Source organism: Elephantulus edwardii, unplaced genomic scaffold, assembly GCF_000299155.1.
Source record: "Elephantulus edwardii isolate Elephantulus edwardi_28Jun2011 unplaced genomic scaffold, EleEdw1.0 scaffold00044, whole genome shotgun sequence".
NCBI lineage: Eukaryota > Metazoa > Chordata > Mammalia > Macroscelidea > Macroscelididae > Elephantulus > Elephantulus edwardii.
In genome coordinates this window covers 5,797,413-5,821,213 of record NW_006399794.1, presented here as the reverse complement: position 1 = coordinate 5,821,213, position 23,801 = coordinate 5,797,413, and the positions used below count along the sequence as shown (strand labels likewise).

General features: G+C 42.0%; 2 protein-coding genes across 5 annotated transcripts; one reads left to right on the top strand and one right to left on the bottom strand.

Annotated features, from left to right (window-relative positions):
- The first annotated feature begins 1,299 nt into the window (after positions 1–1,299).
- AKIP1 (A kinase (PRKA) interacting protein 1) lies at positions 1,300–11,253 on the top strand. Of its 4 annotated transcripts, XM_006885429.1 has the most exons (5): positions 1,300–1,521; positions 2,071–2,151; positions 4,091–4,195; positions 8,344–8,415; positions 11,110–11,253. In XM_006885429.1, exons 1-5 carry the CDS (start codon positions 1,300–1,302, stop codon positions 11,251–11,253), a joined length of 624 nt encoding a protein of 207 aa, XP_006885491.1. The 4 variants fall into 4 exon arrangements, with proteins under 4 accessions (XP_006885491.1, XP_006885493.1, XP_006885492.1 ...); XM_006885431.1 differs by lacking the exon at positions 2,071–2,151; XM_006885430.1 differs by lacking the exon at positions 8,344–8,415.
- Positions 11,254–16,537: 5,284 nt separating this feature from the next.
- On the bottom strand, positions 16,538–22,709 carry LOC102876298 (chromosome unknown open reading frame, human C11orf16). Its single transcript, XM_006885600.1, has 4 exons — positions 22,543–22,709; positions 20,544–20,700; positions 18,110–18,344; positions 16,538–17,256 (listed from the first exon to the last, which is right to left on the bottom strand). Exons 1-4 carry the CDS (start codon positions 22,707–22,709, stop codon positions 16,538–16,540), a joined length of 1,278 nt encoding a protein of 425 aa, XP_006885662.1.
- Positions 22,710–23,801: the final 1,092 nt, after the last annotated feature.

Sequence of the window (23,801 nt, the reverse complement as noted above, 5' to 3'; positions counted from 1 at the left end):
TCAACAGCTGTGGAATCAATGTAAGAGAGAGTCCTTTGCACACTGTGAAAGATAGTGGTGGAGAGTAGGTGAAGAGACTGTAGCACTGCTGTTTACTGTGGCAAGGTGTAACCAGAGGAAACTTGGAGACAAGAGCCACAGTTAAGGTCTTGTTTGATCGATGATTGAAGGAAAAGCTGACTTGTAACTGGTCAGAGATAAAAGTTTGCTGGACTAATTAAGGAAACCAAAGGTTTATTTGTGCCGCTGAACTCAACCTGGACTTTCACTTGCTGAGAAGCTGTCTGAACTAATTAAGGAATTGTGTCTTGCTATTATTTTGGCTTGGACTTCTGTACTAAACCTGGATTTACATTGTGTGATATTCTTTGCCTCTCCCACTCACTCCCCAACCGATTTTCCTAATAAACCCCATAACTGTGGAAAACAAAACAAACAAAAGAGTGCTAATTCTTATTTCTTCCTTCAATAGTGAGAAGTTAGGAAAGACTAATCAGGAGCGAGCGGTCAAGAAGCGCGGCGTCAAGCTGAGGGCTGCTTATCCCTCCGCCAACAAGCACCAACATTGTTGGCCGCAGAGCCTCTCTGGAAACATTATTGTGTGGGCAGCATTTTTTTTTTTACTATTCTAGCCGTATACTAAAACCAAACTGAAAGAGGTGCCTGAAGCCAACCTATTTTCCTCAAATGTATGTTTGGCCAACAGCAAATCACCTGGTTTTACACCAGTTGTATCAGGGACAAACCCCAAGCCGAGTGAATCTAGAAACAAGCAGAACAGATTCCTCTCAGAGGCAAACTGAGCGGGGAGCTCGACTTTGACGTCAGCGTTGTCCCATTGGCTGCCAGCTCCCGCCCCGCCCCCTGCGTTCGACAGCGGGAAAACCGGAGCGCACCGGTCGCGCCACAGACGAAGGAGGCGTGGTGGGCGCAGGCGCCCCGCCCCTCCCCGCCTTGCCCCTCCTCCTTCCTATCGCTTGCTGCGCCGGCGCCGGGAGCTGCAGCCTCTGCCCAGCTGTGTGACAGTGCTGAGCGCATGCGCCTGAATAAGTGGGCCTGGTGAGGTTCTTCCTTCACCCCCAGGAGAAGGGAAGATGGAAAGGGGAATGGTGGGCCCCAGGCCTGGCGCCGGCTGAAGTGCGCCTTAGGGTGGGGCGGAGATAGATAGTCGACTTGACAGGGGAATGAGGCACGGGGAGAGCTGGATGGCCGGGGCAAGGGATCCCGAGCCGGAGCGAGGCCCTGGAGTGGGAGGCGCGCTGACGAGCCATGTGTGTGTAGGTGCTCGTCCAGAGAGACATGGAGAACTGTCTGGCGGCCGCGGTGCTGAACGGAGTGGACCGACGTAGTCTGCAGCGTTCAGCCAGGCTGGGTCAAGAAGTGCTGGAGCGGGCCAAGAAGAGAGCAGTGAACTGGCATTCGCTGCAGCTCCCCAAAGGCACCATGAGGGTTCTGACCTCGGAGGGGACCGACCAAGAGAGACGGCTAGTGGCTGACCCCCAGCGCCTTCTCCCAGGAGAGGTGAGGTTCCCCATGCGAGGGACCAGCCCACTCATTCGCCTCACCGAGCCTGTTGGGGAACGGGAACGTGGCGAGCAGAGGCACCAGAGAGATGCTTTCCTTGGCAAAGGCTGGAAAGCATCGGGGACTGGGATGCCCAGACACAGTGAATGGAAACACTCATGAAAGCTTTACTTTTCACAGATTCTTACTGGGTAGCTCTAGGATATCAGTAGTGCTTTTAAAGTCCTAGATAAGTTGCATGTCTGTGTTACATTCTTACATAAAGCGCCTTGTTCCTGGCAGCTAACCAAAGCATTTCAAATCCACCAAGTTCTCTGTGGAAGAAAAAAATCACTTTTCCCCTTTCGTAAAGATTTACCACCTGGGAACCAATTGACAACAATGAGTGGGTGATCCTTTGTTGTTGGAATTCTTTCTCTGGAATATCCTCAAGGACTTCTACTTGTAGAGACTTAGAAAAGTAAAAAAGAAGCCATTCCCAGAATGGTTTCATTCTCGAATAGGAAATCCCTGACTTAACTTGTGACTTGTCATTTGTTCAAATAGAGAGAAGAGAGATGCCCTACCCTCAATGCTTCCTTCAGAACAATGGCTGAATTCATGGACTATGCTTCTAGTCAGTGTGGGGTAAGTTAGCATAAGCCTGCTGGCCCTGCTGCCAAAGGATCAAGACGTGGATCTTTCTGGAATTTAGGAAATTGTTTATCCTGCCCTGAACACCAGTTGTAATCAGATAAACCTCTAAATCAGATGATAAATCCAAGTTAGAATTCATTTAACAATGCTTCACAATACATGATGTTGAGGGCACAGCAATGTATATGTAACAAGAAGTCGCTGCTCTCACTAATGCTTATTTGCAAAGTATCAAAAGAATCAAGACCGAATAGTAGTGTGTGTGTTTTTAATTTTGATGCAGTGTTCAAAACCAGATAACCCTCAAGAATCACTTTAAACTAAGTCTCAGTTTTCAGATTGTGTTGAGAAAAAATCTCAAAACCACCACATTACATCTTAACCTGTAATATACCTGGTAAAGTAACCTTTAAGTTTGCCCCTATGGATCCATTTTAGTTGTTAGTAACAGAATTGATCATTTTATGAAGTAAATGCACCATCCTTCTTGGAGGTTGGAGAAAAAAGAGTGTCACTTAATGGAAGGACTGAGTATCCCAGGAATCATACCCATGTTCTACCCCATTCCTTGCTAGAATGCCTTAGGTCTTTTAATCTCACTTGGCTTTACCTTCTCCATCTTTAAAATGAAGATCTCTAAAGTCCTTTTCATCCTTAACAGTAGTATCTTTGGTTTTCACTGAGAGGTGAACACCAGAAAATTGGCTTAAACTGAACATAAGGGATATTGCTGAGATAAAAAGAATATGTCATTGCTTAAAATGAGTGAACAAAGGTTTTGAATCTTACGTGGTTGGTTGTAAAAATCCTAGTGGAAAAGAGAGAAAGACAAGAATATCTTGTTTTTATCCTGATTTTCAGTTTTGTATGCTAAGATCTCACGAAATTTCTACTTTTCCTACATCTTCTCTAAAATCTGACCCCAGAGCAGAATCTCAACCAGTGAGATATGGTTGGGAGAATATTTTGTTAAGTGGTTTTAGAAAATTCTGTTGACTCCAGTTTACTGTAAAGTGATTAATTTTTTAAAAAAACCCCACACACTTTGGTTCATGGCTCAGTAAAAGAAATAATATTTGTCTATGGTTTGAGGTTTCGCAAATTGGTTTTCTTCATTTTGGTTTTCAGGTCATGCTTCAGTTCAACTCTCTGTTATGGAATGTAGGCTTAGAATTCCTTGGCTTTCTAGAGATGGAATGGGGAACAGTCTTCAGAGTTTGCCTTCACAGCTTTGAAGCATCTCCTAAAATGCCTAATTAGATCTGTATCCTGAAATGTTTACCCTAACTTCTTATTCTTCTGGTCGCATGCCTTTGACCCTGTCCCTACGCCTTGTTCAAAACAAGTAGGCTTGTTATAATTTTCATTAGTCATCATTAGTCATAATCAAGTGCAAATACAAGGTTAATCTCAGGGGGCATAAAGGAAGTTGACAAGGAAAAAAATGTAACTGCTTTCTGATCTTTTGTAGATTTTTCCCTTAAACTGGAGATCTTTCTTGCATTATTTCTAAATTCCAAAGAGCTGCACTCCTTGCTTTCCTTGTTGTCGTCTGAGGCTTAAAAAATAAACATAGAACTTCAGTAGGCCATAACAGGAGATATAAGGGCTTATGTTTGCATTTTACATTGAGGTAAAGGATTATTTAACATGGCAGAGAGCATGGTCCTGCTTAGCTTTAGTCAGCCAGCTATCTTGCCCTATAGAAGCACCAGATGGCAGCAAAGTAATGCCAAATTCAGTTTCTTTGTAGCCACTTTTCATGGGCTAGGCTTTGTTATATGATTTCAGATGCCTACACATGGGACAGGTAGCTTACCTCTTGTGCCTCCTCCCTTAACTGTACTTTGCTCAAGTATCAGAGGTATTTGTTTTGTTTTTTAATTTTATTTCCCATCATTACCCGACATCTTTCACATTACTTCTCTAGAAATATTATGCATCGATGCCAGAGGAAGGAGGGGCAAACCACGTATATCGTTACCACAGAGGAAAATCAGAGTCCTCCTCATGCTCAGACTTGAGAAATGGTCAGGTATGTATGCTTCGTTGTTCTGCTTTGTGTCTTCAGCCAATTAAGATGTGAAACCCTGATAATCTTTAGACTTAAACCAAAAATGTCCTCTGAAATCTTCTTTAAACCAAACGATAAATTAGCTGTTTTAGTAACGAGTGTTTACCTTGATCGTTGTGCTCTTTTGAAGAAATCTATCTGGGATCAAATTGACTAACAGTAACTCACAAGGTTGGATAGGAAGCTTAGGAGGCAGTGATTCATGTTAATGGGGAAAGAACACTTTGAAAAAATGCGGTGTCTGCACAATTTGAAGAAAGTAATCAGTTGCTGAATGTATGTGAGAACTCTGTGTTATGGAAATCCTGCTTGACTTTGTCTTGATTGGATGTCTGTATGACAAAGTTCACAGTGGTCAACAGAGATGTATCAACTTTAAGCCTCAAGAACTTATAATAATAAACATGATTTAGGAGTTTGTTCAAGCTATTAAGACTGATACCACTATATTCAATTAAAACGTCTATCCTGGACCAGGAGGGGTTTTGGCAGCCTTAAAGAATTTTAACTGTATTCTTTTATAGCTAATGATTGCATGGTACATTCATTATGTGCTGGACAACTAGCATAATAGACCATGTGACTGTTGAATTCAGTATGGCCCATGCTTGTCCATCTTAGTTCACTGACATCTAGAATGTCAATCTTGATGCATTCCATTTCCTTTCTGACAACTTCTATTTTTATTATACATTCATACTATGTACATTCCATGTTTAGTTTATAGCTCACATTGAACTGAAAGGTTGACATTTTACATCCACTAGCTACATAAGAGGAAAAAGCTGAAGCACCAGCAGCTCCACAGAGGGGAAAATGGGCAATCTCTTCCATGCAATTTACAGCTTCCTGCAAACCCACTAATGGGTTAGCTATGAGTCAGTTCCAACACAACAGCAATGAGAGTTTGGTCTCTAGCTGTGGCCAAAACATACAGCTATCAAGCCAATTAAAAATTTATAGTCTCAAAAACCCAGTGTGGATTGCCATGGATTGGTATTGGCTTGATAACTTAATTCCTAGCAGGTCAGAGCTCCATAGGGATAACTAGGAATAGAGTAAATGTTTAGTAACCTTGTTATCCTGTCTTGTGCAGTCAAGTTGACTGTGCCTCCTGGTGATTTTATAGGACAATGTAGACTGCCCCATATGGTTTCTAAGGCACAAGCAAATTGCCACATCTTATTATGAGGCCACTGGTAGATTCAGACTTCTGACTTTCTTGGTTTTCAGCTGAGCAGTTAACCACTACACCACCGGGTTCCTATCATGTCTTTGATAACTTTTTAATAGAGAATGCAAGAAGTTCTCTGTTTTAACAAAGCACTTGTAAAATGAGTGTAGGTAGCCTAGGAATGGCTGAGTCTGACATCTGTGAGCTCCACAATAGTGAACTATCCCCATCAATAGCACCCATAATATAAAACTAACTCCATTGTGGTTGGAAATGGTTTCCACATGCCTACACCTACGTCTGCCCACTTCAACACCAATCTTACTATACTATTGGATCTAAAATCTGTTGCAGTAACCACACAGACTTAACAGAATCATACTCACAGTTAAGGAGATTTATTAGAGAAGTTAACAGTCTATAATTCAGGTTGGTGGCAGGGTACAATTCTCAGTCCACATAGCTTCTCAGTGCTACCAAGGTGAAGGTGGTATAGCATTGGTCTATGTGTTGCTGCACAGAGGTAACTCGTGGTTGCTGTGATGCTGAAGACTGTGACAGTGATGTGCCAATCGTGGTAACGGGTACCCATGGTGGACAGTGTTGGCTGGAGCTTCCTGACTAAATCAAGCCTGGAAGCAGGAGCGACATCCACTTCCGAAATGGCTTGCCTCTGGAAACTCTATGTACGAACAGTGCTCAGGCCGTTCATTCATAGGGTCACTATGAGTCGTCTACTACTCGACAGCGTCAAACAAAAATAACACAGCTTCTCAAGCATGGTTGGAGGCCCTTTTACCTTCAGTCTCGTGACTTAGGTCAGTGCTATAAAATTCCATTAGTCCTGCCAATTATGGCACCTTCCTCAATCCTCCAGCAAACTTGGGTGAAGGCCTTTAGCTCTGGCTCCATGGGGCAGCAGTCCCCAGTCAGCTCTGTTTCATGTTGGTCTCTGGTTCTGTGCTGAAGCACCTGTTGTTCCTGCATAGATCTCAGTCTAACTGGTACAGGAATCTCTGGCTCTAAAGAATGCACACTGCTGCCTCTTCTTTGTTTAGTATTGAGATTCTCAATTTCTGCCACTGAAACAATTGATTTAAACCTAATAGAATGGCAAGGCTAGCCAGTCACTTGGTGGGTAAATTAACATACCCTATCTGTATGATCCTGCCCATCCATATGGCAAAATTGGTGGCTAGGAAAGCCATTTTGAACAATAAACACTTGACTCTGACACTACTTTTATTCTCTTTTCCCAAAGATAATAAAAATGATAGGCCTTTTACTTCAAATATGTTGCTTTTACTACACATCATTCTGAGGAAAGCCAAAAGTTTCACTTATCAAGCTGATTCAACAGAAAGTTTTTTATATTTTTAAAAAGAAATACTTGAGGGGGTGTTATTAATTTTAATGAAAGTTTACAGAGACTTAGGGTTTCCTGTCATTTATTGTTGCAGTTGTCTCCCTGCTCCGCCCCCCTCCCAATTCACTCTTCTCCTTGAAAAGAGAAAAACTCTTTCATTGTTATGCAATCCCTCCCCCCAAGTCCACTCCATTCTGCAGCCTTCACTCTGGACTTCTGTAATGACAAGAATATCCATTCATATATCCCTTTTAAACAGTTCTCTCCCTCATCTGTTTCAATGCAATATACATCATTCCTCCCCTTTTTCTGTCTTCCCTCAACTCTGATGTCAGTCCCGTTTTACAACAGTGGCCCTATGCAGTATTTGTCCTTTTGTGATTAAGATATTTCACTCAGCATCATGTCCTCCAGGGTGTTCCTTGTTTTTCAATGCTGCATAGTATTCTTTTGTGTGAATATACCAGAGCTTCTCTACCCATTCATTTGTTGATGGCACTTGGTTTGTTTCCAGCTCTTTGCTATTGCGACACCTATAAACATAGGTGTCCATATATCTGCTTGGGTGGCAGTTATGGTTTCTTTAGGGTAACTTCCCAGTAGTGGAATTGCTGGGTCAAATGGTATTTCTATTTCCAACCTTTTGAAAAAGCGCTATACAGCCTTCTGTAGTGGTTGCACCATTTTACACTTCCACCAAAAGTGAATAAGGGTTCCAGTTTCTCCATGATCTCACCAGCATTTACTGTTTGCTGTTCTGTTAAATTTTGCTATTCTGACTAGGGTGAGATGAAATCTCATAGTTGTTTTGATTTGCATCTTAGAGCTAGTGATTTTGAACATTTCTTCATGTGTTTGTTTGCCATCTGAATGTCTTCTTCGGTGAAGTGTCTGTTCATATCCTGGGCCCATTTTTAAATTGGGTTATTTACTTTTATCTTGTTGTGGTGTAATTCTAGATAGAAGTCCCTTGTCAGATATGTCATATACTGAGAGATTTTAAATTCAGAATCTGTGTTAGATTCTTGACTATTTTTGGTCTACAGGCGTATTCAGATGTTAGAATGGAGGGATTTAGGAAAAAATATGAGTGAGAAAGAATACCAGCATATAACCAGTGGCTAAATTAATGATGGAAGTAGCTTAGTCATTTTGTCACTCTCTGTAATTCAAACACAACAGTAATCATAGCTGATATTACTGACTAAATTAGCTCACAGAATCCACTAAAAAGAGCTTTAATAATTTAAATGACAGGTTAGAAAAAGCTGACTGATCAACGCCAGCTTAGGAGGAGTCCTGGTAACAAAGTGTTTTAAGTGCTTGAATGTTAACTGAAAAAAATCAGTGGTCCCAACTCATGAGCCACTTCACAGAGATGTGGTAATCTGCTTCCATAAAGATTACAACCTTGGCAACCCTGTGGAGTATTTATACTCAGTCCTATAAAGTTTATATTAAGTCAAAATTGACTCAGGAGCACACAGTAATAATGTAGGAGAAAATTACTCTTTATAATCCAGGAGTCAAAGCTTGGCCACTAATCAGTATTTCTACTTCTCTCCTCAGAGACAAAACACAGCACTTGGCCTTGAAAGCATCTGTCAAGGATCACAGTGTGACCTACAAGCATCCCAGCCTGTGAGTATAGAACTTCTGGTATACTGGGTTTTACCACCTTTGCAGTTCCAGTTCCCTGGTTTATTATAGGGCTCTTTATACTGAGTCTAGTGTTTTTAAATTGAGATGTTCTTACATTTGGGGAAGGGTGCACAGCATTTTGGGTCAGTGTAAAATTGTTCCCTTCATATTCTTCCTTTACTTGAAGCTTCCAGGATCCTATTTGTGCCTGAACTCATATTTGTGGTTGGAAAGAATGTGAAGTATTCACATCTCAGTTTCTGTAGCTCAGCTGGGCTGGCTCTGGGTCTTGCTGTCCTGCTGGAATTTTACCATCTGTTCACACAGCAGGAGGAGCCTGACCTTCCTGCTTACAAAGTGAAAATCATTGCTAAAATTTTGAAATGTTCACATCTGGTTCGATCAGGTTCCAAAACATTTGAAGGGATTTGTTCCCATTATTCACAAATGAACAAATAGATTGATGGAGAGTTGTTTGTATTAAATTTCTGTTAAGGTTAGTAAAAAAATTTGGGAACCGAAAGTACTGATGGTTATACAACATAATATAATGTCACTGAATTGTATTTATAAAAATAGTTGAAATGACAAATACTTATATATGTTTTTATTATGTTTGTATTTATAAAATTTATGTCTATATCATATATGTACCTCTTCAATAATTTTTTCATTAATGAGTTGTTTTATAAAGATGAAGTACTCATTAGGTCAGCAATAAGTGGAATCTTTTGAAACTCCGAAGTGCCAGATTCTCAGGAAAGGAACGTCAGCATGTTGCTGGAATAATTAGCATTATTTTTATTTGTATGTAAAAATTTAATTTGCTACCAGTTAAGATTCAGAATATTCTAGGATAGTAGCAACTAAGAATATTCTGCTCCCAGATGAGATGGATTGGCACAGTAAGATAATGAAAATAGGTATGCCAGAGACACTGAGACTGGCTCAGGCTAGAGCAGAGTTCAGAGCTATTGTGCATAGGGTCACTATGAGTCACAGATGACTTGATGGCACATGACAACAACACTACAAATACAAGTTATTAGGCATAGATGCCTCCAACACACATGGTCTTTGGTAATGCTCATTCTCCTGATGTTCTGCAGTGTTGGAATCACAGATGTTTACCTTCTCCAGTGTTTCATTTCTTGCAAACGTATGAAGCATCCTTGACTTTCTTTTTTTTTTTCTTTTTTTGCATCCTTAACTTTCTATAATTCTGATACAGCTGTATTTTCTGAAACCTACCTTTTCATTTACACAGTTGACAACCAATGACAAGTTGTGGTCATATATCTTCCCAACAGTTAAATGAGACTAGACCTCTAGTTTTGTATCTGGGCAGAAAAGGATGCAACATTGGAAAAAATTGGCTTCAAATTTACCTCCAGTGTCAGAAGGGAGTTTAATTATTACATAAATATTATCTTTTTTTTTCTCCTAGGGGAGTTTGATAGTAATTCTGTTTTATTCCCTTGGATCTGGTGGTAGAAATGACAGCCTCTGCCTGTGGCTCCTTCCCAGCATTGAGTAAGCCTTAGTAGCATTCCTGCTGTCCTTTAGGCACTTAATTACAGGCTCTTTTTCTAGTTAATGTACTGTCCTTTTGCTGGTTGTACTGAGATTCCTCTGCCAACACACCTGCTGTGACCCACCTCCTAGCCAGGGGTGAAGTTTATCCTTGGAGGATGGTTTGTGCTTGTTACAGTTCTCAACATAATTTTTCCACAAACTCCAGCTTCTAGTGGTTTGCACACTAGGAAAACCAGTCCTCCAAGGGACAGTTTTGCCAGCTAGCTAATTTGCTGTTTTAGTGATAGAGTCTACACATAATATTTTCAGCTCTAGGAAAAAAGTTTCATCTTCCTAATGAAGATGAATAATGATAATGAATTTAGCAAAGCACAATTAAAAAGAATGGGCCTTGGCATTATTGCTAAGTTTGTGCTAACACTTACCACTTTGGATCCCCAAAATGAAAGTTATTAGCCTTTCCCTCTCCCTAGTTCTTTATGTTCTTTACAAAATTCTTCCATGTGTGCTGATTCATGAGGTTGTTGTTATGTGCCATCGAGTCGATTGCGACTCATAGCAACCCTATGCACAAGAGCCCTAAACCCTGCTCTATCCCTTGCCAATCTTATTGTCTCCCACACACCTATCCCTGTTATCCCAGTCACAGAATCAATCCATCTCATTGAGGGTCTTCCTCTCCGGTGCTGTCCGTTCACCTCCCAAGCATGATGTCCCTCTCCAAGGACTGGTCCTTCCTTGTAACATGTCCGAAGTATGTCAGACAAAGCTTCAGAATCCTTGTCTCCAAGGAGCAGCCTGGCTTCACCCTCTCCAGAACAAACTTGTTTGTTCTCCTGGGAGTCCATGGTATGTTCAGTACTCTTCTCCAGCACCACAGCTCAAAGGCATCTACTCTCCTTCCATCATCCCTAGTCATTGTCCAGCTCTCTGATGCATAGCAAGTAATTGCAAAGACCATGGGCTGTATCATAAGGTAGGTACTGTCAAGTTTTAGAATTGAGGACACAAGTATGAGAAACTGAGACTCACTTAGATGGCAGTATTGTTTTATAGTCAAGTGGACTTTGAAAGCAGAACCTCTTGTCTCTGTGCTTCTGATGCACAGATGATGCTGGCATATAAAGTCTCTGAACTGCTAATATCTTTTGGTTGCAGGCTGAGGACATCGCTAAGGACCTTTACATAGAAGTATATCCAGGGACCTACTCTGTCACTGTGGGTTCAAACGACTTAACCAAGAAGACTCTTGTGGTAGCAGTTGATTCAGGACAGAGTGTGGACTTGGTCTTCCCTATATGATATTAACCATTACCTGGACCTCACATCACTTCTTTTTAATTAGCCAGGAGAATGAAACACTATGGTTCTCTAATATTTACACAATTCTTTGAATGCTGACTGTAGAGGTTTAGCCTTCCTGGGATCTAGAACCTCTCTCTCTCAGTGCCTTTTTTAACTTGAGTGTGTTGAATACTCAACCCTCTGTGCCTAATCATAATAATCCAATGATGCTGTGTGAGCAAGTTTTAGTGCTTGCTTTCCAAGCAAAGGTTAATTATGGTAATAAAGGGAAAGATTTGCAAGTGAGAATTCCATTGTTTGGTGTTAATGTGTTATGTGCCGAAATAAATCTCATGCAGCTGTGGACTTTGTGACATAAGAGCCCATGGGCACATTTGCCCAAAGCATACAGACCATATACTGTAACTTATGTGGAAAAGACATCCCCCAGCAGATTTCCCCATGTCAAGGAGCCCTGAGCAGGCCTGCCACATTCTTGTGACCCAAATGTCATAGATGCCTTCCTGTTGCTCATCTCATGAAAAATCTTAATGAACTAAAGCTACAGCTACTTAATTATCACCTGTGGCCTGTACGCTTAGCTTTTCTTCTTAAAGACTTAGTCAACCACTCTTTGCAATTCTTCAGGTATTTAGCATTACTACTTTTTAGCTTCCTGTAAGAAAAAAAGGACTTCTGAGAGTCTTAAACTAATTGTAATCTTAAGAATTTAAAGTCAATGATTGTAAAGTTATTTTGACGTTTTAAAGCCACCAAATGCACAGGGCTTTTTCCTCTTCCACTTTAGTTGGCTGCTAACTTATCTCTTGTTGAATATAACACAACTTTCCTCAAGGAAAAATGCTAGCATTAATGTGTGATGAAAACGAAGTTTGGTTTCTTTTATTTTTTAAACAAAGTTTTTAAATAGGTTAGAGAGATGGTGAGAATGGCACAAGATAAGACAGAATTAGGTCATAAGGTTACTGTGAGTCCCCTGTGCCTCAATGCCACCCTAAGAGGGAAGAACAGATTCCTGTTGAGAGAATGCCTTGTAGACAAACCCACGTCCGTTGCCATGGATCTTTGCACACCCCTATAAGTCTCAGGTGAACTTTGAGTTTTATAAGCCTTTTGGAAATGTGTGCAAAGCTTATGGGCGGGGGAGTGTTTTCCTGAGTTTTTTAACATTCTTAAAAAAAGAACCTAGAACAGTCTTTAAGAAGCCCCTTTTGTATTCTCAGGGCTTTTCTTCTAAAGGGAATGCTTACTACTCTAGGTGTGTCACAGTACTGTATTTTCATGTTCAGTTTCCTATGGTAGGATCTATGGCTTCACAGTCATTTTTCAAAATCCAGCTCCTTGATATTCTCTCGTAAGTACAGTTTATATTCTCAGTTTATCAAAAATTAGTTATGTTGAATATGCCACCACTTTTATAGGATTAGCCTTGACTTGATATCTCTAGTAGAACTATAGAGGAATGTTGAATGTCTTAAACATTTGCAGGTTCCTAATGTTGTTCTTGTAAAGAGAAATTAAGCTTGTTAATCATATGTAGCTTTTAATGCCTTTTTTGAAGGGTTGCTATCTGATACCCAGATTTGGAATTGAATGAGAGTTGTTTTCAGATGCATTTTTCAAAAGAGCTGGTAGGAGGAACTAGCCAGTCACTACCAGTTGAAGTAGTTTTGAAATCACACTCATCATAAAGGAGAGAGGGGAAGCTGATGGAAAAAACAGCATCTTAAGTTGAATGACGCAAAACAAAAATAATGAGATGTGATTTCCTACAGAGCAATCTAAAAAGGAAAATCCTTTTGCAAAATCCATCTCCTCGGCTTTTAAAACAATAGTCTGATCCTTATTTTACTCATCAGCAGGGGAGGAAGGGGAAGGAAGGGCAAACAAAAAACAATATGGTCTCCCTGGAACTATTAAGATCAAAGAGTAGTAACCTTTCCCTGCTCACAACTGAAAGTAAGAAAAGGTGAGGAGAGAGAGCAGGAGGCTGTACAAGAGGATTAATTCCTAAGAAGCTGAACTCCAGGCTCAAGCATCAGTTCTTGATGGCTATCATTTCAGAAAAGCATAGCAGCACATTTCTTTAAAAGGATACAAATCTGGAGACATTGTTTCTGGCCCAAGCTGACAAGTAATTTTATGCACTTAATAGTATTTCTTGCATCTGACCAGGCTTGGAGATGGCCCCTTTCTCTAGACCTCATCTCGGGCATGTTCTCCTTATCCTTGGGTATAGGGCAAAGACTTAGTAAAGCACAAGTCCACTGATAATCATGGTTTTGCCTGAAGAATTGACTTTTTTTGAAACACAGTAATCTAAAGAAAAGCCAGGCAAATTACCTGACAATACAAGTACTATATTTCTCTTGTTGTAATCAGTTAATTTGTCTTAGATTTCATTTTGGGAGAAAGAATGTTGTGGGTCTGTCTAAAATATGGTGATGGGGAAAGGGATTAAATGTAGTTGTAGATTACCTTGGGCAACTTAAATAAAAGCAGTATATGCTTAGAGCTGGCCAAATTGTTTGGGCCCAGTTGGGTTTGAAAACAGTTTAGAGAAGTCAGAGCAGTTGGAACACAGGTTTGGGACCTCTGTGGAGGCTTGGCGACCATGAACTTTCAGGTAAGCCCACTGTCATTCTGTTCCTGAGGCTGGGCTTGCAACTGGCTCAGTTTCTCTCACAAGTTCCTTTCTTTTGGGTAAGTACAGCTTTTCTTTCTCTAGGCTGTGCTAAAACAGGAAGTGGTGGATATAGTGGAGATGTTAACATAAAAACTAGATTTTGGCATCATTTATATCATCATTCTTGTTGAGAGGACGCATCTCATAGAAACAGCTGTTTTCCAATAGTTTTTGCCAAGCCCTCCCACTGTGATGTCTCATTTCACAGAAGTCCAGGAACCACTTTATATTTTCATTACAAGGTATTCTTTTGGAGAAGAGAGGAAGAATTTAGCTGGTCATAGATGGATTCTCATCCCTCTGTTGTCTCCCTACCAGGAATGGGGAACAATTTCACACAGTGAAAGCCAGGAGATCCCAGGAGCCCCTCTAAAAACAATAAAGAGCTGTTCTGGAGCTCTGGTGGCTTGACTAGAGAGTTACGCTGCCAGCCCACAGGTAGGTAGTTCAAATCCACCAGCAGCTCCTTGAAAGAAAAGATGATTTGTACATGATTTATAGTCTCTGAAAACCTACTGGTTGGTCACCTATGAGTTGGTTCTGAGTTCATGGCAGTGAGGTTTTTTTCTTGGAGCTGTGAAGGTAGGCTTAACCCCTGAAAATTATTGCCCTGAAATAAGCTTAAACCATAAACCAAAAATATCCCTGAAGTCTTCTTAAAACTAAACAAAAGTTTAGCTTAACTAGTAAAATATGTCTGCCTTGAATATCATGCTTTTTAAAAACTAAATAGGATCAAAGACAACAGCAATTTGGAAAATTAGAATTTTGAGAACAGTGAGTTAATGGAAGGGGAACAACTTGGAAAAGATGAAAATGCATAATTCAAAAATCGAATCCATTAGTGAGTTGTATAGGAAATGAATTGGTATATATTCCCAACAAGAACAAAAATTTTCTTTCAAAATGTCTTGAGGAAAAGGCTAATTTATGTTGGGATTCACTTAAGAAAAAAAAATACAGCAGTAGACCCATATTGATACATCCCCACATATCCTACTAATTTAAGTTGGGGTTCACTTGAGAAAAAATACTACAGTATACCTATACAGCCCACCTTTCCTAAAGCCAAAGGTTAAAAATCACAATTTTTAAAATATGTATTATTTGGGCGGGCGGGGGGGGGGTGAAGATTCAAAATATTTCACTTAAGAAAGCTTTTCATTGTAGAAATCATTTTCTGGAACCAAAGACTAAGGGCCTTGCCCCCTAAGGCAGGATAAAAATCCTCATAGGCCGAAAGGTTCTTCCTCTTAAGCAGCTGTCCTGGAGGTAGGACAATTAAAACAGAAAGTTGGGCACCCTTAAGCCCTTGTTAGGTGCCGTTGAATCAGTTCCAACTCACAGAGATCCTAAGTACAGCAGCTTGAAACTTTGCCTGATTGTGTCCGTTCCTCACAATCTCAGCTGAGCTTAAGCCCATTGTTGCAATTACTTTGTCAGTTCATCTTGTTACTGTGGGCAAACTGTCAAGAGAGGCTAGCCCTTGGAAAATAGTATCATGCTTGGAAAGAGGGGCCAGCTTTGGAAAACAATATCATGTTTGAGGGTCACTGAAAGAGAGGAAGACTTCTTCTCTTAGCAGGTGATACTCCTTATGGTATCCTTTCCCTCAGTTACCCACCCTTCCCAGTATCCCAGCCTATCATCTAGCTCTGCCAGCTGTCTTGGCTGATGTAACCTGTTTCTGAATACACTTGGCAGTTTAGGTATGGTGGGTGTGAGGCATTTCAGTAGTATGCTGCTTCTAACTTCGATAATGTCACCTACTACTTATTGTTGTTAAGTGTTGTTGAGTCATAGATGACTCATAGCAACCCTGTGAATGAAAGACCTTGATACTTGTATAACTTTCATAATTTCTCCAAGTTCATAGGGTGTCTGGAGGCAAGCTGTTTTGGAAGTGGATGCCACTCCTGCTTCCAAGCTTGTTTTAATCAGGGAGCTCCACCAAATACTGTCCACCATGGGTAACCATTCTCACATTTGACACATTAGTGCCACAGTGTTCAGCATCACAGCAACCATGAGTTACCTCTGTACAGCAAATGGACAGATCAGAGCTATACCACGTAGAAGAAGGTTTGACCAAAAACAATTAAAACCAGCTGAATTTAAGAACTAGGGCAAGGTTCCAACTCCATGAGCTCCATCATTCCATCTACTACTTAGCTCTATGTAAAGAGATATAGAAATGTCTGTAGATGCTTCCTTCCCTGCTAGTTGGGAAGTAACAGCAGCATAATGCAGAGCACTGGTCTTCCCCATGCTGGGGCTTAAGTCTGATGACCAGTGCTCACCGTTGGCTTCTTTGCTGCTCAAGGCACTGACCTCCCTTCTTCAACACCTGGAGGCATTTTGATAATTCAACTAGAGAAAAATCAAGGCTTGCAAAAAGGTAAAGAAAAGGGACAAAACCAGAGAATGGCAGTGGCCTATCACTAAAAGACCAGAGAAGAATGCAAACTTTAACACAAAGATCAACCCATTCTTTATTATTGGGCTTTATTTCTTAAATGGAAATCAAGTATTTCTTCTTCCAAATGACCACTCTTCAAAGTGTTACTTCCAGTCCCAACATAATGGGAACCTGCCTCAGATTCCTGGGAGCCACATGGTGGGATAGGGAGCTGCAAGCATGAGCCCTGGTGTTAGTAGAGTACCCTGTGCGCCTGGTATACTTGGCTTCCTAGGACATGGCTCAGGGCCATTTCTCCTCCAGTACCTCCATTCTGGCTGGCAAATGCCACTCTGACCTGGAGACTTCTCAAGAAGGGTAGGGTCTGTGTTGACTGTGCTATCCACCATCAATCTTTGGGGATGGCCTATATCCTGATCATTCCCCAGATCCTCTTGTGAAGAGGAGGAGGAGGAAGAAGAAACCATGGGTGCTTGCACTGCTACCTCATTCTCTTTAGGACCTTCTAGTGGCAAAAGCTGTGTTGTGGGCTCCGGAAGTTCCCTGGCTGTGACCTCAGAGGTACAGTTTAGAGGCCACCAGGTGGTTCCAGCTGAGGGACAGCAGCAGAGGCAGCCCTGACACAATAGCTGGCAGCAGGCATGGGGATAGCAGGGAGGGCACAAGAATGGAGTACCCAGAGGAAACCCATTAGTGACACATCCGGTGACTGGTTCCAGCAGAGAACAGCAAGGGGCCCAGAGGAGGGGACTAGGGTGCTCCATGGTGAAAGGCTTGTGCAGCCGCTCCACAGCCATCTTCCAGATAGCTGGGGGCACCCAGATGGCCTCACCTATGGGCACTTTAGTGGTCTTGCCGTTCCAGAAGTGAATAGTCATTTTTTCATCCTTTGATTCTGCAGAATAGAAAAAGGCAAAATCCTTGGTATAATTACATATTGTTGAGGGGATATGAGTTCTCACTGCCACTCCCTCTGCTCTGTCTGCCTGGCTCTTCACACACTACTCCCTGGAGGGGCTCCTGAGAGAACATTCCCCCTCACCTCCGTGTTTCCCTGCCCCAGCCCAGTAGACTTAGAGAAGCTCTGGCAGCATAGTTCATTAGCTGCTATGCCAATAACTGAAAGGTAAGTAGTTAAAATCATCATCCTTTCTGAGGGAGAAAGATGGACAATCTCCCATAAAGATTTACAGGACCTTAAGGACCTGGTGGAGGTTGCTGAGTTGGAATTGACGTGATGGTAGTTTGATTTTGTTTCCCAGTGAGCTGAGGTGAGCCTGTTCCTGGACTACAGGATGACCTGGAGGGGACCATTTTTTCTTGTCAAAACCAAAATACAACCTGTGTTGATAGAAGGGAAATAGAAACTTCTCTCAATTACATGGCTCAGCCTGGCTATAGAGCAGAGAGAACTGGCCCTGGAAGACTTTGGTATGGGTCATGGGTATTGGTGTGAGTCGGAATAAAGGCCACTACACTACAGCTTAGCAAACCCACAAACAACGTAATAGTGTTGAACCATTCTGCCCTGATAAAAATACTTTATAATCTGATAGATTGAAGGTTGTGGACTTTTGTTGCCAACTCAGGATTGAGCTGCAAGTGAAGAGATGAAGTTGGTTGTTGATTTCATTTTTTGTTGTTATTTATGCTTTTAAAACTCCTATAGAATCAATCACCTTCTGTCTCTTCTCACCTGATGACTGGGCTAGTTCCTTCTGATAGGTAGGTCAGAGCAGCTCTCTTACCTCTCTGAGGGTCCCTGATCTTCAAGCCTAAGAGAACAGTGCCAGGGCCATAACGTTGCCCCTTTGGCTCCCAGGGGGCCAGCACCTTGTCCCCAGGTTGCAGTATGTATGCCATGGGCGGTGAAAGTGGAACAACTTCTTCTTCCAAGACCACACTATGCTGCTGGGATGACTGCTTTGGGTCTGTGACAAGGGGAACCTCAAATTCCACAAGCATCGTCCCCTGCCTCTCCAGCTGTAGGGAAAAAAGTGTCCAGAATAAGGAGAGTCAGGAGTACCAAGGATCCCCTCCAGAAGCAGGCCCAAGGTTTTTCTTGTAAGCAGTGAGGGTTATCTAAAGGAGGGACAGGGACTGATGATAGCCACTTAGAGCCGATGGCAAGTGAGGCAGGCTATGGCATCGGTTCGTCTTCCTTCTCCCTCTTTTTGCCATAAGCACCTCTTGCTGATTGCTCCCTGCCTCCTTTCTCCCATCTGTATTTCTAACCTGAAGTTGCCAGGAGTGACCAGGGCCCTCTACATCTTTCCCATTGCACTCCTCCTCCTCCTCCAATGCCCTTACTGCTGAACCAGAATTTCCCTTCTTAAGAAGTGCTATTCTTATATCTAGGGATGATATAGTACTCATTTGTGAGGCCACATGGGAGAGGTGGGTAAGGTATGTTTGTGGTCCTTACAATAGTTCTCAGCACAGTCTTCATAATCTATGAGGAAGGGCTTGACTAAACAAATGAACAGCCTTTGAGAAAGGCCATAATTAAGGTAATTAGAAGTACATGCGGCTTTTAAGTACTTACTACTATTTTGGAGAGAAACAGTCGGATTACAAATTATTTTAAATAATGAGACAAATAATCAAAAGGGTCAAAATGCAGAACAGAATTTCAAATTCTCATGGAATTCAGACTTTCTGGAGCCATGGAGATTGGATCAACTTCTGAAATTATTGCCTTAAGATAAGCTTTAAACTTTAAACCAAAAATAATCTCCTGAAGTCATCTTAAAAATCCAATAATGCCTTAAAAAAAAATCCAATAATGCCTTTGCTTAACTAACAAAAAACTGGTTAGCTTTGAGCACTATGTTCTTTTAAAAACTATCTGTATGGCGTTAAAAAGACAAAAGTAACTCAAAAGAGTAGATGACAACCTTAGGGGGGCATTGAGTTAATTATAATGGGGAAGGAACAGCTCCAAAGAGCAGAGTTCTTGAGAATGTAATCTACGTCACTAAACTGTACATGTAAAAATTGTTCAATTTTTATGTTTTGCTGCATATATTCTCAACAGTAACAACAAAATGAAATCATAATAGTAGGCATACATCAATGGTGGTTAATTATGTAAGAGACAACGTATGGGAGTGAGTCTGTCAAACACCAAGTGAATAGAAAAAATAAAATTATAATTTTTAAAAAAAAATTTTTTATTTTATTATTTTTGTGTGAGTGTACCGTCAAATCAGATCTGACTGGTACAGGAGGAGATTGTCCCTCCTTCCCCGGCAGAGCATCTGGTGGATTTGAACCGTGCACCTCTGGGATTGTAGTTGCAGCTCCTTACCACTAGGCCACCAGAACTCCCCTATAATTTTTTTTAAATCTAAATGGGTGACATAACTGGTAGCCAAATGGTTGGCAGTTCAAATCTACCGTTCAGAAGACTGCTTCTGAAAGATCTCAGCTTTAGAAACCCTATGGAGTCATTCTGCTCTGTGCACATGGAGTTACCATGAGTGTGAATAAGCTTGGTGGTAACTAATAACAACTGCTAACATTTTATTAGAATTTATATAATAGTTGGGCTTGTAAATGACATTTCTTTTGATTAAAAATTCTACTATTTTTCAAAAGAATTTGCATGACTTTAAGGTTCCACATTCATGAAATCTGACTCTGAAAAGATATTTTAAAAAAAGAAAGCTCCCCAAAGAATGAGTAGCCACTGTGGAGTCGGGCCTGGTTCCTTGCATGCCAAGTATGCTTTCTATGTAGGAACCCCCTTGGGTGAATGTGGGAAAGCACATTTGACTCCTTTTTCAGGTGAGAAAAACAAATGCTCAGCTGCTAACCAAAAGATGGGAGGTTTATATCCACCCAGAAAGACCTTGGAGTAAAGGCCTGGAGGTCTGCTTCCAAAAATTTAGCCATTGAAAACCATATGGAGTGCAGCGCTACTGTGATACCACATGGGGCCATCATGAATCAGAATGGACTTAAAGGTAACTAGTTGGTTTGATCCCTTAGGCTGGTACCCATAACTCAACATAATTGAATTTTTCCTGAAAAAAAAAAAATACATTCAATAAATATTTTCCCTTCTACAACCCAGGTGTGGCAGATCTGTGCTAAGCTAGGACCTTGAACTGCTGATGCACAGCTGATGCACGTGAGGTGTGAAGAGCTGTCAGGAGTTACTATGAGGAGGGGACTTGCCTCTGGAGCAGCTTTTATCTGAGCCCGGTAATAAAAGCCATCTGGTTCCCTTCTTGCCAAGACCCATGTGCCAACAGCACCTCCAAGTCTTCCTAGCCAGCCAGGCCCCTGCCATGCTGGGTCCACAATGTGGAGATGAGGGTAGTAAGACACATACCTGGGGAAAAGCAAATGGAATTGAAGGGTGGAGAAGACCACACTCCAAGAATATCAAGAAACATGTTTTATAATTCTGCAGAGCCACAGTATGACTGTGACATACAGCAGTACATGTAGCAGAAATCCCTGTGGAAAATGCAATCGATAACTTCCAATCTGTTGGGAGAGGATAGTGCAGGGAGCCATTGTTCAGGGGTTGGCAGTATGTCAAACTGAATGGATCAGAGTGATCAAAGTAGAACTATAGTTGATGTATTCAGATTAATTTATGGCAATCTGAGACTAGAAATAATGTCACATTAAAGCATTAAGAGAAATCCTAAGGTATAAGATCCTGGGATGATGTTGTTAAGTGCCGTCGAGTCGTAGACCACTCATAGTGACCCTATGAATGAAAGGCCTGAGCACTGTTCATAGAGTTTCTGGAGGGAAGCCATTTCAGAAGTGGATGCCACTCCTGCTTCCAGGCTTGTTTTAATCGGGAAGCTCCACCAAACCCTGTCCACCATGGGTAACCATTATCACATTTGGCACATCAATGTCACAGTGTTTAGCATCACAGCAACCACGGTTCTAGGATACAGATTCTGGGATACAGAATGAAAATATGGAGGGAACAAATTGTAAAGACACTTGTCCATTTGGGGTTTAGAAGGAGGAAAGCTTCAAGCCAGGCTAATGCATAGGGGCTTGACTAAGAAGCTCTGGGCCAGAAAAAGGAGAAACTCATTCTGAAAACTTGGGTGCAAAGGGTCAAAAGCCTTAAGAAGCTGCTAAATCAGTGTTCAGGGTTTCTGTGCAATCCCTTTTTGTAGGAAGGGGTCTGAGGGCTTACTCCTTCCTGGAACAAGATGACCTACAGGCATGAATCTAGTAGGGGAGCTTTACAGACCTTCAATCTGGGTAGACAAAATGAAGTAACATGAACATGACTCCTTGGAATTCACCCCAGTCTGAATGTGCTTATGAAGAGCCCTGATAGGGTAGTGGATAAGTATTCAGGTCTGAATCAGGTCAGTAATTCAAACCTGTTGACTGCTCCATGGGTGAACAAATTGACAGTCTACTTCTGTAAAGTATACAGTCTTGGAAACCCTATGAGGCAGCTCTGCTCTGTCATACTGGGTCACTATGAATCAGAGTCAACTTGACAGCAATGAGTTAAAAGGTATAGACTGAGAGTAGTATTCACACTTCATCCAGCTGACAGGAAGCTGTTTAGGAAGTCAGGATAATTGAGAGACACTGAAGGAAACTGAGGAGGGACAAGGATCCCACCTTAGTTGTTGGTTGTGTTGTTGTGTGCCATTGATCAGAGCCAAATTGCAGTTGACCCTGCAGGTTTTCAGAGGCTCTAAGTCCCAAAGGAGGAGATTGCTCGTCTTTCTCCTCAGTAGCTGGTAGATTAGGACCACATGCCTTTTTCGTTGGCAGTGCAACTCCTTGCCACTAAGCCACCAGAGCTCTCAAGTTGATGGTTGTAAACACCCTGATTTCTGTGAAAGGCTACAAGAAGTCTCCTAGTTGATGGTAAAATGAGCTAGAACATTTGTAAACTGTGTGAGCCTGATGTCTTCTCTCATGCATGACAACTGTGACAAACAAACTCTGTTACAGGGCCAGATAAGTGCCAAGTCATCCCTTCACGTAACTAAGAGTATGGTTTAGGCGCAGGCTGTATACTCACTTGGGTTCAGGAAAATCATAGCCACAACAGAAAAGAACCCTTCAGCTTTCCCAACAGCCACATCCTCTTCCTCCTGATACAATTCAGAGTCAAAGACAAGGAGGAAAAGGAAGGCACCTGATTCCCTTTGGTCATATGGACAGAGACAGCTACCTTGTGAGGAGGTTGTACCTGGAGAGACAGGGAGCTCGGAAAGCAAAGGGGCAGGTGAAAGCCAAGTCCCAAGGAGAAGCAGTGCTGTCCCAGAAAGGGGCCTTCAACGTTGTGGTCACACTACAGTATTTGGGCGCAGGCATCTCTGGTCCTGAGGGCAAATCCATGGTGTCAGATAATTCACCTGGGAACAACAACGCCACACCTGAGTGGTAGCCCACAGTTGAGCTGAAAGGGTCAGGGTGACGCTCAGCTCTGCAGGTGGCCTGTCCATACCCTCTTCCACGGTAATTCTGTTTCCTCTTTGAATCGTCTGTCTTGGGAATACCCACTCAGGAAGTGGGAAAGGCTTAAAGAGCAAAAGCTACCATTGTAGGGAAACTTTTACAGTTACTGGTTTCACATTTACTTTTGAGTTTCAGTTACTTCTCAGGAGATAATATATGTAAAGCACCTGGCACATAGTTAGCTCAATATATGTGGGAGTTCGGGTGTTTTTTTCCCCCTCTTTCCTTTCCCTGGTTCCAATAAGAGGGACTTCTGGGAAAGGAAGACTCATTCTTTCCTTCACAAAACCTGTGATGATGACTCATCTCCTAAACCAAGCCACCCAAATATCCTGACCTCAAACTGAGATCCCAGGGTTTAACCACCTCAAAACTGCTCATACACAACAGCTGCCAGCCAAGGTCAAGATCAAAGTCCACTCCTCCAGCCAGCCAAAGTCAGGGTCTACCCCACTAAGACTGATCCCATAAAGACTTACCCACTACCCAAAACTGCCTGCCTCCACCTCAGTCTGTTTCTGACAGTTGGGGCTCAGGGCCTCAGCCCAACTGACTCCTGGTTGCCAAGCAGGTTGCCATGGATGCAAGTCAGCAGGAACTCACCAAGTGAGTGTACTGAGCATGTGCAAAGAGATGACACAAGAGTCACTAACTCCTTTGAAGGGGTAAGAGGGACTGGGCAGGGCCTATCAAGGCAGTTGTTCAGATGGAGATCTTGATAGCAATTGGTGGTAGTGGAGGGGGCAGTTCTCAATCATTCTTTGAAGACCTTGGGAAGGAAGGGTGGAGAAAAAGGCCTCCATTCCCAAAGGCCAGGCTTCTTGACTGCTAGAAGAAGTCAGTCACATTTGGAAACTCTCATGGATCACAGGGAAGTTCTATGATGGAGACTCATCACTGTTGACTTTCCTCCATCTAGAGCCTGTAGGAAACAAGGGGCTGTGGAGAAGATACTGGCTGGTATAGGAACTT

Excerpts from the sequence above, each read along its gene's own strand:
- LOC102876298 (XM_006885600.1), bottom strand. The coding sequence starts at position 22,709 with ATGGATTTGCCCTCAGGACCAGAGATGCCTGCGCCCAAATACTGTAGT. Across the intron at positions 18,345-20,543 it reads AGATAAAAGCTGCTCCAGAG|CTGGAGAGGCAGGGGACGAT; the intron begins GCAAGTCCCCTC and ends TTTTCCCTACAG. Across the intron at positions 17,257-18,109 it reads GATCAGGGACCCTCAGAGAG|AATCAAAGGATGAAAAAATG; the intron begins GTAAGAGAGCTG and ends TCTATTCTGCAG.
- AKIP1 (XM_006885429.1), top strand. The coding sequence starts at position 1,300 with ATGGAGAACTGTCTGGCGGCCGCGGTGCTGAACGGAGTGGACCGACGT. Across the intron at positions 2,152-4,090 it reads ATGCTTCTAGTCAGTGTGGG|AAATATTATGCATCGATGCC; the intron begins GTAAGTTAGCAT and ends TTACTTCTCTAG. Across the intron at positions 8,416-11,109 it reads ACCTACAAGCATCCCAGCCT|GCTGAGGACATCGCTAAGGA; the intron begins GTGAGTATAGAA and ends TTTTGGTTGCAG.